The sequence below is a fragment of the Lampetra planeri genome, chromosome 2, assembly GCF_965212315.1.
Source record: "Lampetra planeri chromosome 2, kcLamPlan1.2.h2, whole genome shotgun sequence".
In the NCBI taxonomy this organism is placed as follows: domain Eukaryota; kingdom Metazoa; phylum Chordata; class Hyperoartia; order Petromyzontiformes; family Petromyzontidae; genus Lampetra; species Lampetra planeri.
The window spans coordinates 30,119,914-30,133,328 of record NC_136108.1 but is presented as its reverse complement, the minus strand read 5'-3'; the positions used below and the strand labels follow the sequence as shown (position 1 = coordinate 30,133,328).

General features: G+C 45.8%; 1 protein-coding gene across 2 annotated transcripts; it reads right to left on the bottom strand.

The window, feature by feature from the left end:
* Positions 1-6,084: 6,084 nt before the first annotated feature.
* Positions 6,085-13,239, bottom strand: EBAG9 (estrogen receptor binding site associated antigen 9). Of its 2 annotated transcripts, none has more exons than XM_078612454.1 (7): positions 13,105-13,239; positions 10,592-10,714; positions 9,605-9,677; positions 9,104-9,325; positions 7,810-7,911; positions 6,941-7,032; positions 6,085-6,450 (listed from the first exon to the last, which is right to left on the bottom strand). In XM_078612454.1, the coding sequence occupies exons 2-7, from the start codon at positions 10,672-10,674 to the stop codon at positions 6,330-6,332; spliced, it is 693 nt and encodes a 230-aa protein (XP_078468580.1). In that variant the 5' UTR covers positions 10,675-10,714; positions 13,105-13,239; the 3' UTR covers positions 6,085-6,329. The 2 variants fall into 2 exon arrangements, with proteins under 2 accessions (XP_078468580.1, XP_078468571.1); XM_078612445.1 differs by having other exon boundaries at positions 12,977-13,150.
* Positions 13,240-13,415: the final 176 nt, after the last annotated feature.

Here is a 13,415-nt window from a genome sequence, read left to right as displayed (position 1 = left end):
TTGGTTGTTTCACGAGGCGGATTTGTGGGCTCATGACCAGGAGGGTATGTGAATCCTTGTCAAACCTACCTCTCTTGCGACAGGCAGAACACGTGCTATATTCATGGTGGAAATTCCATTCAAGAACTGTATCTCTTCCGTCTCATTTGGGCAATGTTGCTCCGTTAAACCTAAATGCACCATTTGCAATTACAGCGTTCCCTCGTTATTCGCGAGGAATACGTTCCAGAGATGCTCGTGAATTGCAAATTTCACGCAATGATATTGGCCTAGGAAAACATATCTTTTAAATTAAGTACCTAAAATAAAAACATACGCTATTGAATACCTGAACATTCTTTCATCACTTTATCTCATCACTTTATCTAATCACATTGTCTCATCACTTTCTTTCTCTCTTACTCTATGCAGTCGTTGAGATTTCCAGATCAGATTCGCAGATAGCCAAAATAACGAAGGAATGCTGTAATTCACGTACAATTTTCATGAATCTTAAATAATTCACCAGCACAAGATGCTTCCTCATCATAAAAATCGCTCCGTGTCTTGTGATAAGGGTGACCTGTTAATTGACACTACCTATCCGCTGAAGGATCATTGTCTGAAACGTCGCCTATGACATACTCCTTGTTTTTAAGACCAGTTGTGTTATTAACGAATATGTGTTTTTGTGATATGGGTGTATTGGCAAAGCGGTGGTGGATGGCAGTAGTGGCGATTGTGATTGCGCAGTTAGTGATGGTGGTAGTAGCAGTGATGAATGGCGGTGCTGATAGTGTTGGTGCTGATTGTAGGATTGGCAATGGTGGTGGCAATGATTTTGGGCTTAATGATAGTGAAGGCAGTGATGGTGGTAGCTGTGGTTATTGTGATGGTAGATTAATATTGATACATAGCGTCATGATAAATGCATCAAATACGCGTGCAAACCGATTATATATGAATCATAAGCATACATACTCTTTGGGTATATCGGTAAAGTCACGTAGATAGAAAAATAATATAAAATCACGACGTTTCGATTGCAACACAAGCAATCGTCCTCAGGTGAAAAATATTTAGCAAGAAAGCTGCTGAAACAGCAGGGTGTTATATAGGCCTGAGATGGGTGCAGCCCAAGAGTAAGTGGGCGGGGTCAGAGAAGGAAAATCGAGGGTACCCCAAAGCTGTTGGGCTGGCCATTGTATTGTGAGAGATTAGCATGTCAATGTAGCCACCGCCACATCGAGGAATGCAACTCAGAGAGTCGGAAATAACTGCTAACATCGGCAGGTAGGATGGAAACATCACAGCCAGTTATGACTTAAACTGGTTAATAACGTCCTTCCAATGATTGCTCAGTTTGTATCCATCTTCTCGGTTGAAAATTTGTCTGTGTTTATATATCTGGATGGCTTCATGAACGAATCTTTGTTGATAGCCAATAGGTTTGCAGAGTACTTTCGTCTTGGAGAAATCAATTTCGTGTGTGCCCACAGCGTTAAAACAATGACCAGCCACGGCCGAGGTATTGGTCCTGAACGTGTTTCAGATCTGCCTTATGTTCACGAACACAGTCCAAAACATGTCGCTTTGTTTCCCCAATGTAACTGCTGCCACATCCACAACTTAGTTTGTAGACACGAAGGTATTGCATGTCAGGGATCACATCCTTCACAGATGGGATCAGATCACAACTTTTATGTAGTGTTGAATCGAACCTGGATCTTGTGTTTGCTCATGATTTTGGAAATCTTTTTGGTAACCCCTGCTATGTATGGCAAGGTGATGGTTTTGATTGGGTACTCAGATGGTTCTCTCCCAACGGTTGGGGTGATGGCTTTATGGATTGTGTAGTCCGAATATCCATTCATTTTGAGGGCTTGGTGTACGTGCTCCAGTTCACTGGCTAGGTGGTGGTCGGAATGCAACGAGCCCTATGGTGTAGAGTTTTGATGAGGGAATTCTTCTGGGCTGGATGGTGGTGGGAGTCGGTTTTAGATAGGCATCCGTGTGGGTGGCTTTCCTGTAGACAGTGTCCCAATGAGTCATCTTTTCGATTAAAACATCCAAGAATCTTGATTTGATGCTTTCGTGACTGCAGGAATCCATACTCTCTGGTTCATTCGGTAAAGTCACGTAGATAGAAAAAATTGCCATCCTTTTCCACCTCCATGGTGAATTTGATGGCTGGGTGTATGGAATTGATGTGGTTGAAGAATTAGTTCAGAGCTGGCAGGCCGTGTGGCCAGATGACAAACGTGTCATCTATGTATCTCTTCCATAGGGAAGGACGTAGGATGGATGCCTGGATGGCATGTCTCAAATTGGTTCAGAGCTCGCAGGCCATGTGGCCAGATGACAAATGTCATCTACGTATCTCTTCCACAGGGAAGGACGTAGGATGGATGCCTGGATGGCATCTGTCTCAATTTTTTCCTTGAAAACATTGGCTATCACTGGAGATAAGGGAGAACCCATTGGGGTACCTTCGAATTGTTTGTAGAATGTACCATCATTCCAGGTGAATAAGTGTTGATGAGGCAGTATCTCACCTGGGCCGGTACATCAGCATTCAGTCCTTGTTAAACCAAATCTTCAATGATTGCAATGGTGTCAGGTACAGGAACTTTGGTAAACAAGGAAACTACATAGAAACTGACAAGTAAATCACCTGGAGATCGTGAGATATCTTTAATTATAGATACCAAGTGAGCTGAATTAAGTACAGCTAATCTCTCACCATACAATGGCCTGCCCAACAGCTTTGGGGTGTCCTCGATCTTCCTTTTCTAACCCTGCCCACTTATCCTTGGGCTGCACCCATCTCAGGCCTATATAACACCCTGCTTCAGCAGCTCTCTTACTATATATGTTTTTCACCTGAGGACGATTGCTTGTGTTGCAATCGAAACGTCGCGATTTTTTTTATTTTTCTATTGACGTGACTTTACCGAAAGACCCAAAGAGTATGAATTCCTGCAATCACGAAAGCTTTAAGTCAAGATCATAATTATACACATATTCTCAAGTGACATTTATATATCGTGGAATGAACAAGATGGAACATGAGACCGAACAAATAAAAACAATACAAATGAGATGGTAAAAAGCACCAAATAAAATGGATTCTTGAATCAAACCGCAACCTGGTATCACAAAAAGAGCATTGATTTACCACAGGTGTTAATGATTACATGCCTAGTTCATGTAGTGGTGGTAATGCGGATTGCAGTGATGCTGGTGATGTTAAGCAGTGATGGAGATGACCTTGGTTTGTGGTGGTGTTGGTAGTCACTGGTGATTGGCGTCAGCAATAATGATGATGGTAATAATTGACTCACATGTGCCACCTGCACTCCAGCTGGAAGCAAACCAAAATCCATTACAAACCAACAAACTCGACATGCACACACGGGTAAAAACGCACACGTTTCATTTAGACCAGTTCTCAATAATTAATCACCATTTAATCACCAATTGCCATCCCAACTCAAACTGAAGTCATCTGGTTTTGTTATCGTGAAAAATAGGCAGATTACCTCCTTTCACTAACCAGGCTATTATTCTGAAAGGGTGTCTGAAATGTAGACTTAAGGCCCTAAAGACCCCTACCAAAACCTCAGTATATTCCATCAAGGAAAGATGCCTCTAAAATACAGGTCGAAAGATTTGGTGAATTGTCGCAACTTAAGATGGCAATGCAAATCAAAACGTTATTTCTTTTCATTTTTTTGCGAAAGTAGTGGCTTCTTGTGGTCGCAGGAGTCGCATTAACCCTCATTTAGAACATCTAAAACAAAAACATGAGTCTTACACCTGCAGTGATATGCATACATCTTTTGAGCTTAAATAATCCATATTAATCCACAAATCGACGCACGATTACGTCCCTACTCAAATGCGATGCTCCGTGCTCGTTTAATGAACACGCGCGTTAGATTTTCACTTTTGGGAAAGGCCACGAACACTTGGTTATTTTCTCAGCACAGCCTCTACCATTCTCTCTCTGCACTTGAGTCAATGTGCAAAGCAACCAGGTTGGCATCCACCAAGAGAAAAGGATTCGTCGGCATCTTGTAGCCACTCGTGAACCACGCCCTTCCAGAGACGGTGGCATTTCTTTTTTTTTAAAACGGTGTGCACATAGGCTGTCGTTCAAGAGGGATGAACAGACCAGAATTGTGATGGCCGGTGGGGGGAGGCAGGGCAGCTGACCCGACCTGTCTAATGGTCCGCCGATGTTCTTGGGTTCGTTACGTGGTTTGGCACTGTCACAATTGAGCAAGGCTTCTGCCGTTTGACAGCCGTTGATATGATTTGACCTGTTGTCTTTCTCTTCAATAGGTTGTTGGGAAAGGAATGAGGCATTACTTTTGGGGATGTCCCGTGCGCTGTGGTCGGGTAAGAACATTACGAATCACTACATTTGGGGCATCTAAACGATTCACCTCGCCCCCCCCAACCCCCCACGATTGCTTCAGGTCACGATTCGATTCAAGAATCGATTTTATATCGTCTCGCCCATAATTGCTTCTCGTTCGTTCTGCCTCGTTTGTGGTTTTTCTTTAGCACATTACACTAAATGTAACAGCACAACATCGGATATAATTTGCAGAAGTCATAATCGATTCTATCACTCATGATATGATGCATGTATCGTAATAATCGATTTTAACTGATGCAAGTTATATGTTTAATCTTTTTTTGGCGCGCATAAGGTCTAACCCGAGGCACTGGCTTACAATAGTCCACTGCATAGCAGCCTATTGGCTAGTATTGTGTGGTATCTCCTTGTACGTGGGTTTTCTCTAAGCACTCCAGTTTCTAATGTATATGTAAAATACACCATGAGGAATTGGCCAAACAACCAAAGCAGCACTTTTCTGAAAAAGTATTTAGACTCCCTTTGTCTTTCCAAGGCGAATAAATGACCCATTATTATTATTTACAGCCGATGGCGAGCTTTGGTTAACATACCAAAGAAATTGTCAAAAGCTGCCTGTAGGGGGAATCAAACTGTTGACTCCCATTGTATGTTTGTATGTTGAACTTCTTTCGCACCATACGTAGCCAACCGTGCTAATCGGAGGTGCGGGGAAAGGACAACAAACTAAACACAAAGAGCAGTTCAAAAGGAATGAGTTTTCAATTTAGAAATCTATTTCACCGATGTGTGGCCCATGGACACTGAGGCTGGTAGGGGTCATTGTGGCCTGCAGTGCAAAATGAAAATACGAATAATTTCTAAAAATTTCACACACATCTGCAAGAAAACGCGCGTGAATGTTAACCTACAATTAAATAATATTCACAATTACCGCATCCCCTTTTTACAACGCCGTATCATTTAAACAAGAACCTCTCTTTCATTCCACCCCTTACAGACAAATGGAACAGTCCGCTGAGCTAATCCTATGCATGAGAGCACAGATTTGTAGGCATTTTCCCAGCACAGCGGGGTTTATAGATGGTTTGTCTCCCTTATCCACGCTGTCCAATTGGACTGTACCACCTCCAGTACAGACTCTCGCTGTGCTACGCAACGACAGAAGAATGGCAAATATGAAAGGTTTTGCTACTTTGAGGAGGTGCATGGACTGTGGTTTTACTAAAATGGACCATCAGAGATACAATTGTGGGTTTAAGCCTGTTAACTTTTCGTACGCTACACAAATGACAATCCGATACACCGAGAAATTGCAATCAAGGATCCGAAGATCTCTGCGGTGCTGGCTCAGTGCTCCGACACGGGCAAATGGCATTGTGTGTTTTTAACACTCCGTGTGAAGCCGCGTTAAAATTGTACCATGTGCTTGAACGCCGAGGGGAGGAAGCGGCGGGATTTTAAATGTTCCCGTCAACGGCAGGAACTTGTAGACGGAAAACAGTGTTTGTGCGACCTCCACTCACTCAGCATTACCCCCTGCCCACCTCCCCCGAAAACTCCCACACTATTCGCCGGCCAGAGGGCAGCTGCTTGCAAAAACCAGGTGTCTCGATCACTTGGGAAGAAACTACGAAGATCTAGGGCAGTGGTGGGTAACCTGCAGCCCGCGGGCGGCAAGCGTCCCATGCAGCCCCTCGGTGGTGGCTTGGTTTCTAGGGTTATGCATGGGGTCATGATCAGTGCACAAGCATGATGTCAAGCTCGCAGTCCACTGAGGTGAAGGAGGGCCGCTGATGTGGTCCACTAACTCGTCTGGGTTGCACATCACTGGTCTAGGGGAACTGCGGGAGAATTTGGCTCTTGCTGACAGCGCAGTTGTAATCTCGACGGTCCCTGCCACGGTGTGCACATACGACCGCATGTACGAGTGAGCGCGCGTGCGTGTGTGTGTGCGGGAAGGTCAGGAGAGCTTCACTGCGATCTTCCCGTGCTCCTTCCGTTGGGCTCTCAGGATGTCCTTCTCCACCTTTTTCCGAAGCTGCTCAGCTGTGCGGCGTTCCCTCTCCATTTGCCTCTGCTGCCTGCAAGGGTTGGCGGTGATGGCAAAGGTTGGTGTTAACGGCTGAAACGGGGTGCATGTTACATTAAAAGCTCCCGATCTACATGATAAGAAGCTACATTTGTGTGTCTGCCAAACAGAGCACTTACGCAACTCATTTTTATGATAGAAAGTTGAATAAGGGATCATTCTGACCAAAAGTAACCAGGGAACTATGGGACCAAGGACAATGTATGACCTTTGACCTCCTACTGGCAGACCAATGTCCACTTGCTGGCTGGTGCTGTGTCCACCTTGTGTCTTGCAGGGACAGCTGCCACTGGGGGTCCCTTGCAGCAGGGTTCTTCTTCATAGCAGAAAGATTGAGTGAACTATAGTTGCAGACAGCACCACGCATCGTGGGGCGCTTCAAATTCTCTACTCCTATAAGACACGTACCCTGTGTGGCCAAACAGGGAAGCCATATCCATTACTTGTGTGTGTTCGTGCGTGCAGGGGCAGTGCGCGCTCACCTCAACACCTCGTCCGCCTCCCAACTAGCGTCTCCTTCCTCCTCCCAGGCATTCCTCCCCTCGGGCCACGTGTCCAGCTCCCCCAGCTCAGACTACGCGCGGCGAGAACAAGGAATTTGTTAGATGTGGACAGATTCCAAACTCCCCCTTGCTGTGCTCAACAGAACTCGTTCGGTTATCGGTCTCCACTGATGTTAGCCGTGATCACGAAACTAACGTGGTTCACAGGGTTAATACCGCAGTGTCGCCACTGGACCATCACTCCATGCCAATACCAAAACGCAGCTCAAATCAGCATGGGGCAATGCACCCTTCCAATTTATAGTATCGAGTCCAAGAGGAATTAAATGCCTTTAGTCGCTCAACCTATTGCGCCTGATCACGTGACTTTTAAATAAAAAGAACGATCTTGTACAACAATATTGTTGTCCGATTGTTGTGTTGATTTGTCCCATGTTTAATATGGAGTGCTCTTTCCAACAACATCTGGGAATTCAACAGTAACTGTTAAACAAGTCCCGACAGCCAATGAAGATCGAAACCGGCCGAAGAATGTGCTTGCTTAAACAATTGCCACTTGATGATATTGGTCCAGCAAGCCAATAGTCTAATAGACTAAAACATATTTAAATTTACATGTGGAGAGACAGAATGGGGTTCTGCTTATATTTGCTTGTACAATAAAGTGCGTCTATTCCAGAAAAAAGGTCAGATATACACAAGACCAGCAGTCTCTTTCAAGAGACTTAAAAAAAAAGAAACAACGTAGCGGGCAAACGGCTTCTCGTGTCAAAATTGTAAATGTTACCATCAGAATGCCAAAACATTTCTCGAGGTTGTGCTGCCCATGATGACCGCGGTGTATTTACCGTGGGTGGGAGAAAGGATTGGTCCTGGGAGGCAACGAGTCGGCTGGAGAGGGTGGATGATCCTGACAGCCCGATGAAATCTTGTTTCTTTTTGACAATAATCTGGCGAGTAAATGCACACACAAGCATTGGCACACCACACACGTGCATACAAAGACAAAGATTCCCTGTATAGCCTTAACAGATTGTTGGGGCAAGTGCTGTTAGCAAGCACCTATGAGGGCTGGCACAGCACACGAGGGAGTAGGTGGCCAGAACCACGCCCGGCTGCCTTTGTCTCCCCAGTGGCGATATTTACACACCACACCAAGTATTTATTAGAGGCTGAGTCGACCTAGGGAAGGCCCAGGACCGGTTCAGATAATCATAACTGTTGTTGGCCGTGAGCGGGAATCAAACTCAGGTCCCCGGATTCATAGTGCGGCACACTAACCGCTACGCAACCGCTCCCCACATGTGTAAATACATGCACAACCACACATAAGCTCACCGTACAATACAATTTGGATTATATTGCACCTAAATACAACTGCTTATCAAGACGATGTACCAAAAACAGTCTGGCATGCGTATTTGGAGATGGTAACATATACAGTATATCCTTATTATATATATACCATAGAATAGATAGTCAGCGGCAGAAGACAAGAGGAAGATTTTGAGCCTGGATTTGAAGACAGGCAGGGAGTTAACAGCACGGATGGCTGGAGGGTATTCAATATTGCAAGGGCAAAAGAAGACAAAGAATGACCTCTCACTGAGCAGAAATTGACTGGGGGTTTCAAGTCACCATTATTCCTAGCCTTTGTAAGGTACGTATGTATGTTGGCCTCGTCTCACCAGTGTCAGACCAGAGAACGCCAAAAGGTGAACAGTACAAAAACAATGCACATATCAGAGTATTTAGTATTAATAGCTATATCAAGAGAGTACAAATAAGACAAAGCAAGGCCGGATAAATGAGGGAGAACAGATGAGACAGGATGAACAATGAAGACACCATAAATTAAACTTAACTGATGATACAGTATGATTTAAATAGGACAATTTGTTTTAAATATTAGAACAAATGGGCTCCACACAAGACAGAAGACATAAGATAATAGCAAAAGTACAAACAATATCGTACAGATGAGATAGCATAAACTAGCAATAACTTTTTATTCACGCATAAAATGTGAACGAATTGCTGGAGGGGAGTGAATCGTTGCATGCCTAGGGGCCAGAACCACGCACGCCCATCCGAAGCGCAGGGACACGAGGTGGCGTCATCTTTTCCTCTTGGCTCACTCACCTTCTGCGTCTTCCGGATGGTGGGGGTCATGTCGCTAAAGAAGTCCGGCTCAATGATGTCACCGGCTATGCCGGCATTGACAGCCGTGATGGGGAGGAGAGCAGCCGGGCCCAACCCAAGGCCTCCCCCGCCAGCCCCACCGTTCCCAGCTCCTCCGCCATTGTCGATGCAGACGCTGGTCGGAGCGTCGTCATCCCACGAGCTCCACTCCTGCAAGTCGGTCTGCACCGGGCAGATATCGGTACGGATCAGGCGAGATTAACAGCTATATCGCCATTGCAACCGTGTGGCTGTGGTGCGGTAATATGGTTGTGCGATTCTCTCAGAGATGGGAAGGATTGGCTGGGGAGTGTTGTTGTGTGGTTGCTCACTCCTCTCCCATGCAAAGAGCTGCACGCCAGAGATGATTGTATGGTAATGGTGTTTGTGATGTGGATGGTTTTACACGTGTAGTGGCGAGATTGGTTGGGTTGTGGTGTGCAGTTGTGGTGCGGACCTGACCTTGGGCAAGGAAAAATCCACGGTGGTGGGAAGGATCACGGAGTCACCACTCAACTTCCTCCCACGCCCTGACCTGGGGGTGAGGAGCACACAGAGGCCAAGTGGTTAAGCTCAGATCTTGTCCCGCATGTACTGGCACCACACATACACCCATCAAAACAAATATGGGCGACCTAATTTAGTGGTGGCCCATGGAGATTCACCATCTCTTTTGACCAGAAGATTGTTAACAAGTTATTTTAAATAATCAGGTGTGCCTGTATACAAATTAATATTCCTGGCCACAATTAACATTAGTGGGCAATTAAATCATCACTAATTCCCAGTGTCTCCTCGGTTGACTCAACCTTAAATGACAACCTAACATGGTGCGTAAGCATCAGCACTTGGGACAAAATGTGCCGGGGCATGATGCTGGACACATAATTATAACAACCTTGTATGCTAAGACAGGTTTAATATATGCGTGCTAATAGGAGTTTCTCCAACAGTCTACTAAAGTCTATATGGGGGATCTTTGTTTTGTGAATAAACTGACTGTGAAAGTGCGTAGGCAAGTAGGTTGCGTGTATTGCTATTCCAGTGAGTATTTGCTTCTTAGTGAACACAAATATCCATACGCTGTCTGTATACATTTGAGTGTGTGCTGGTGTGTGCAAGAGGATGTGTTTTGTACGTGTGTCAATTCTGTTGTAAAATACGTGTATTAAACAGGCTGGTTGTGCCAGTGTTTGTATGCCCACATGTGTTTGGTTGTATTGATATGTGCAAAAGCATGTCTGGTCTTTGCCAAATATGAAAGAAATTGACGCGGTTAAACAAATAAACTTGAAGACGGTCAAATAAAGTCTCTAACTCTGATAACCAACATGATCAACCTTAACATCAGCGTGACAGTGGGCTGTGCCTAATCGCGACTCAATTGCGAACATCGTCAACATCATCATCATAAACATCGAACGTGACGGTGTGTTGCGAGCGCCGGACCGGCACACGAGGCGCTTGAGCAGAGCGAAGATTGCGGAGAGGCAGGTGCAGAAGCGCAGCAGCCGGAACCGGGGCAGGGCCATGCTGCTTGTACGCGCCGCACACTCAACATGCCCCTAGCACCTACGCAACATACGTTCAATGCACTCGGCATGACACACGTACACACAGCGCTCCATATCTACAGCACGGTCAACATCATTAAGTGCAGTGTGTTCTCCTATGACGCGGAAGTTGCGTTCCTTGAAGAACACTGCGTTATGGAAAAATCGCGTCATCTATATATATAAAATCGCAAATCTGTCTGTCTGTCTGTGTGTGTGTCTGTCTGTCTGTGTGTCGCCGGACCATACGCAGTTTCATTGGACGAAATGTGAGGGATTTGCGAGACACGATTGGTCCGTTTGGTTTTCCACGGCGGTTGCCCCTGGCAACGGGTAGCGACGCATTCGCTGCGGGGTGGACGCCATTTTTAATTCCCGTTAAAAATATGCGCACGCATTAACACGCGACTCTGAGGTAAATTCATCAAAGTTTCACGTCCTCTTCACTCCCCCCCCCACCCCAATGTGTGCAATTACTATTATAGGGTCGGTAGATAATAAAATTATAGCGATTAGACAGTATTATTGTAGCGCGGGGGGGGGGGGTAACGGCCCCAGTACCCAGCCTCAGCCGGGTGGGCAATTTAGGCGAGGCCGGAGGCTCTGCACGGTACTAGGCCTCGACACCCCACCACACTATAGGCCGTACATATTACTGCACAGCGGCCGAGGAGATCGTGGCTGGGGGGGGGCAGGGGTAGCAGCCCATCTGTGTATATATGTATGGTTATTAAGAAATATATTTTTCACCCGGGCAACGCCGGGTACTTCTGCTAGTAATAATACATAATATAGGGTAAAGTGGGTAGCATCTAGAAGCAACCAACAGCATCCCGCCTTGTGTGATGCTACGGACGAGGCAGCCACACAACCGCTTATTCCTACTCACGTGACACAGTTCTGTTCACTAGATCGCGTTATATATCCGATTCGTATCCGCGTTATAAAAAAGTGTTCAGTCAAATTCATTGCGTTGTCCAGTCCGCGTCATGAAAGCACGCGTTATAGGAGAAGAGGATGTATTATACTCGACATGACATACCAAACACTGCATTTATAACACTCTCAAAAGGACAGAGCACAAAATGTCACCCGAACAAATCCCATCACCTAAATGCAGCACACTACTTGAATGTCATACCCTTTACTAAGGAGAGAGTTTTTCCAACCACCATATCTGTTAAGAGGTTGACAAGAGGCATGGTACATAAAATACCTTAAGTGGCGACCTCCCACCCTCCTTATATTAATTTAATACAAGGGTTGATTGACTGATCCAGAATTTACCTATTGACTCCAGTCACTCGCTCACCGGCGGTCAGTCACCTCCCTGTCGTTCTTCTATCGCTACCAACATAGTTACTGTTCCCATGAACTTACTCATTGATTTCTCCATCCACATTGGGAATTAGGTCCCATCCATACTGTGTTCAACCATCATACTGCACGTCAAAACATTGCCCGTACTGTTGGTCTCTCTTCGCACTGAACAAACTTGGAATTCCCTCCCATCGTTTCTTTCCCCAAATACGTATAGCCTTGCACAGTTAAATAGAAGCATTAACTCACATTCAATAGTGCTATTTGCTGTTGGCCACTGGCATGTTGGGTCTTTGCTCAGCAACCGTGAATTTAAAATGAATTACTAAGTCAAAATGTGATGTCAAATTGTTGACGCAAACATGGTTTTGGTTAATTCCGGACTCAGGGGTACACAGTTCACATTGATGCAAAACATAACACAATAATGAAGCGATTATAGTCATAGGTAGCAATTCATTTATAACCAGATTAAAGCACATTCAGACAAAGTCTCTTGTCCAAGGGAGACCAGAGTTAAAAACACATATAGCAAACAAGCAAACAATACGTAGTGCTCTCCAAATGCTAAAGGAATCCAACCGTGAAATAAAATATTTCTCAACAAAAGATCGCCTGTTTGATGGAAAGACTGAGCCGTGCCATGGGAATGAGTTTACACCACTGGTCCTGGGTCTCTTAACAGAAATCAGCACAAGCGACCCGCTCACTTAGGCATGGAAAAATATTCGCATTATTCAAGACGCCGATAAAGACCATCATAAGCAACGTAATAATTCACATTAATGACCTTTACAGCACGTTAAACAAATGCCGGCCTCGGAGCGTGAGGCCTATGAGAGTCCGGGGCAGCCTGGCAGTCTCGGCCGGAAGACCTCGCCCCAAAGCCCGCAACGATCTAGTCGAGGACCGGTACGGCCTCAGGGGCGCTTCGTCAAAAACGAATATTTCTTGAATGTACCTGCAACAATATAAAAAAAACCCTGTGCGAGCGCTTGGAGTTGTTTCGAGGGTGGTGGGTAAGCTGGTCCGTGGATGTTTAAAATATTCCAAGGTAGTAGTGGAGGCGTGTGAGTGTGTGTAGGTTACGAGCGTGAAGAGGGGGAAACGCCGTCAGAGACGAGTCGGAGGCTCTTCCGGGCGTCGGAGTTTTGTTCGTGGCCGTCGTTCCTCTTCTGGAAGACGGAGACGACGTTTTAATCTTCGCGAGGCTCGTGGAGGGAGTACGGGAAGACGCTACTGTGGGACCACCCTCCAACAACAACGACGGAGGGCGGAGGAGCGATGCTCACAACAACGAGCGCAGCGCCGGGCGGATAAAATTGAGGCAAGTTGGTACGGTAGTGGGGGCAACAGCTGGGGGGGGGGTCTGCCCCGTGACCTCCTGTCAGCGATCCGTC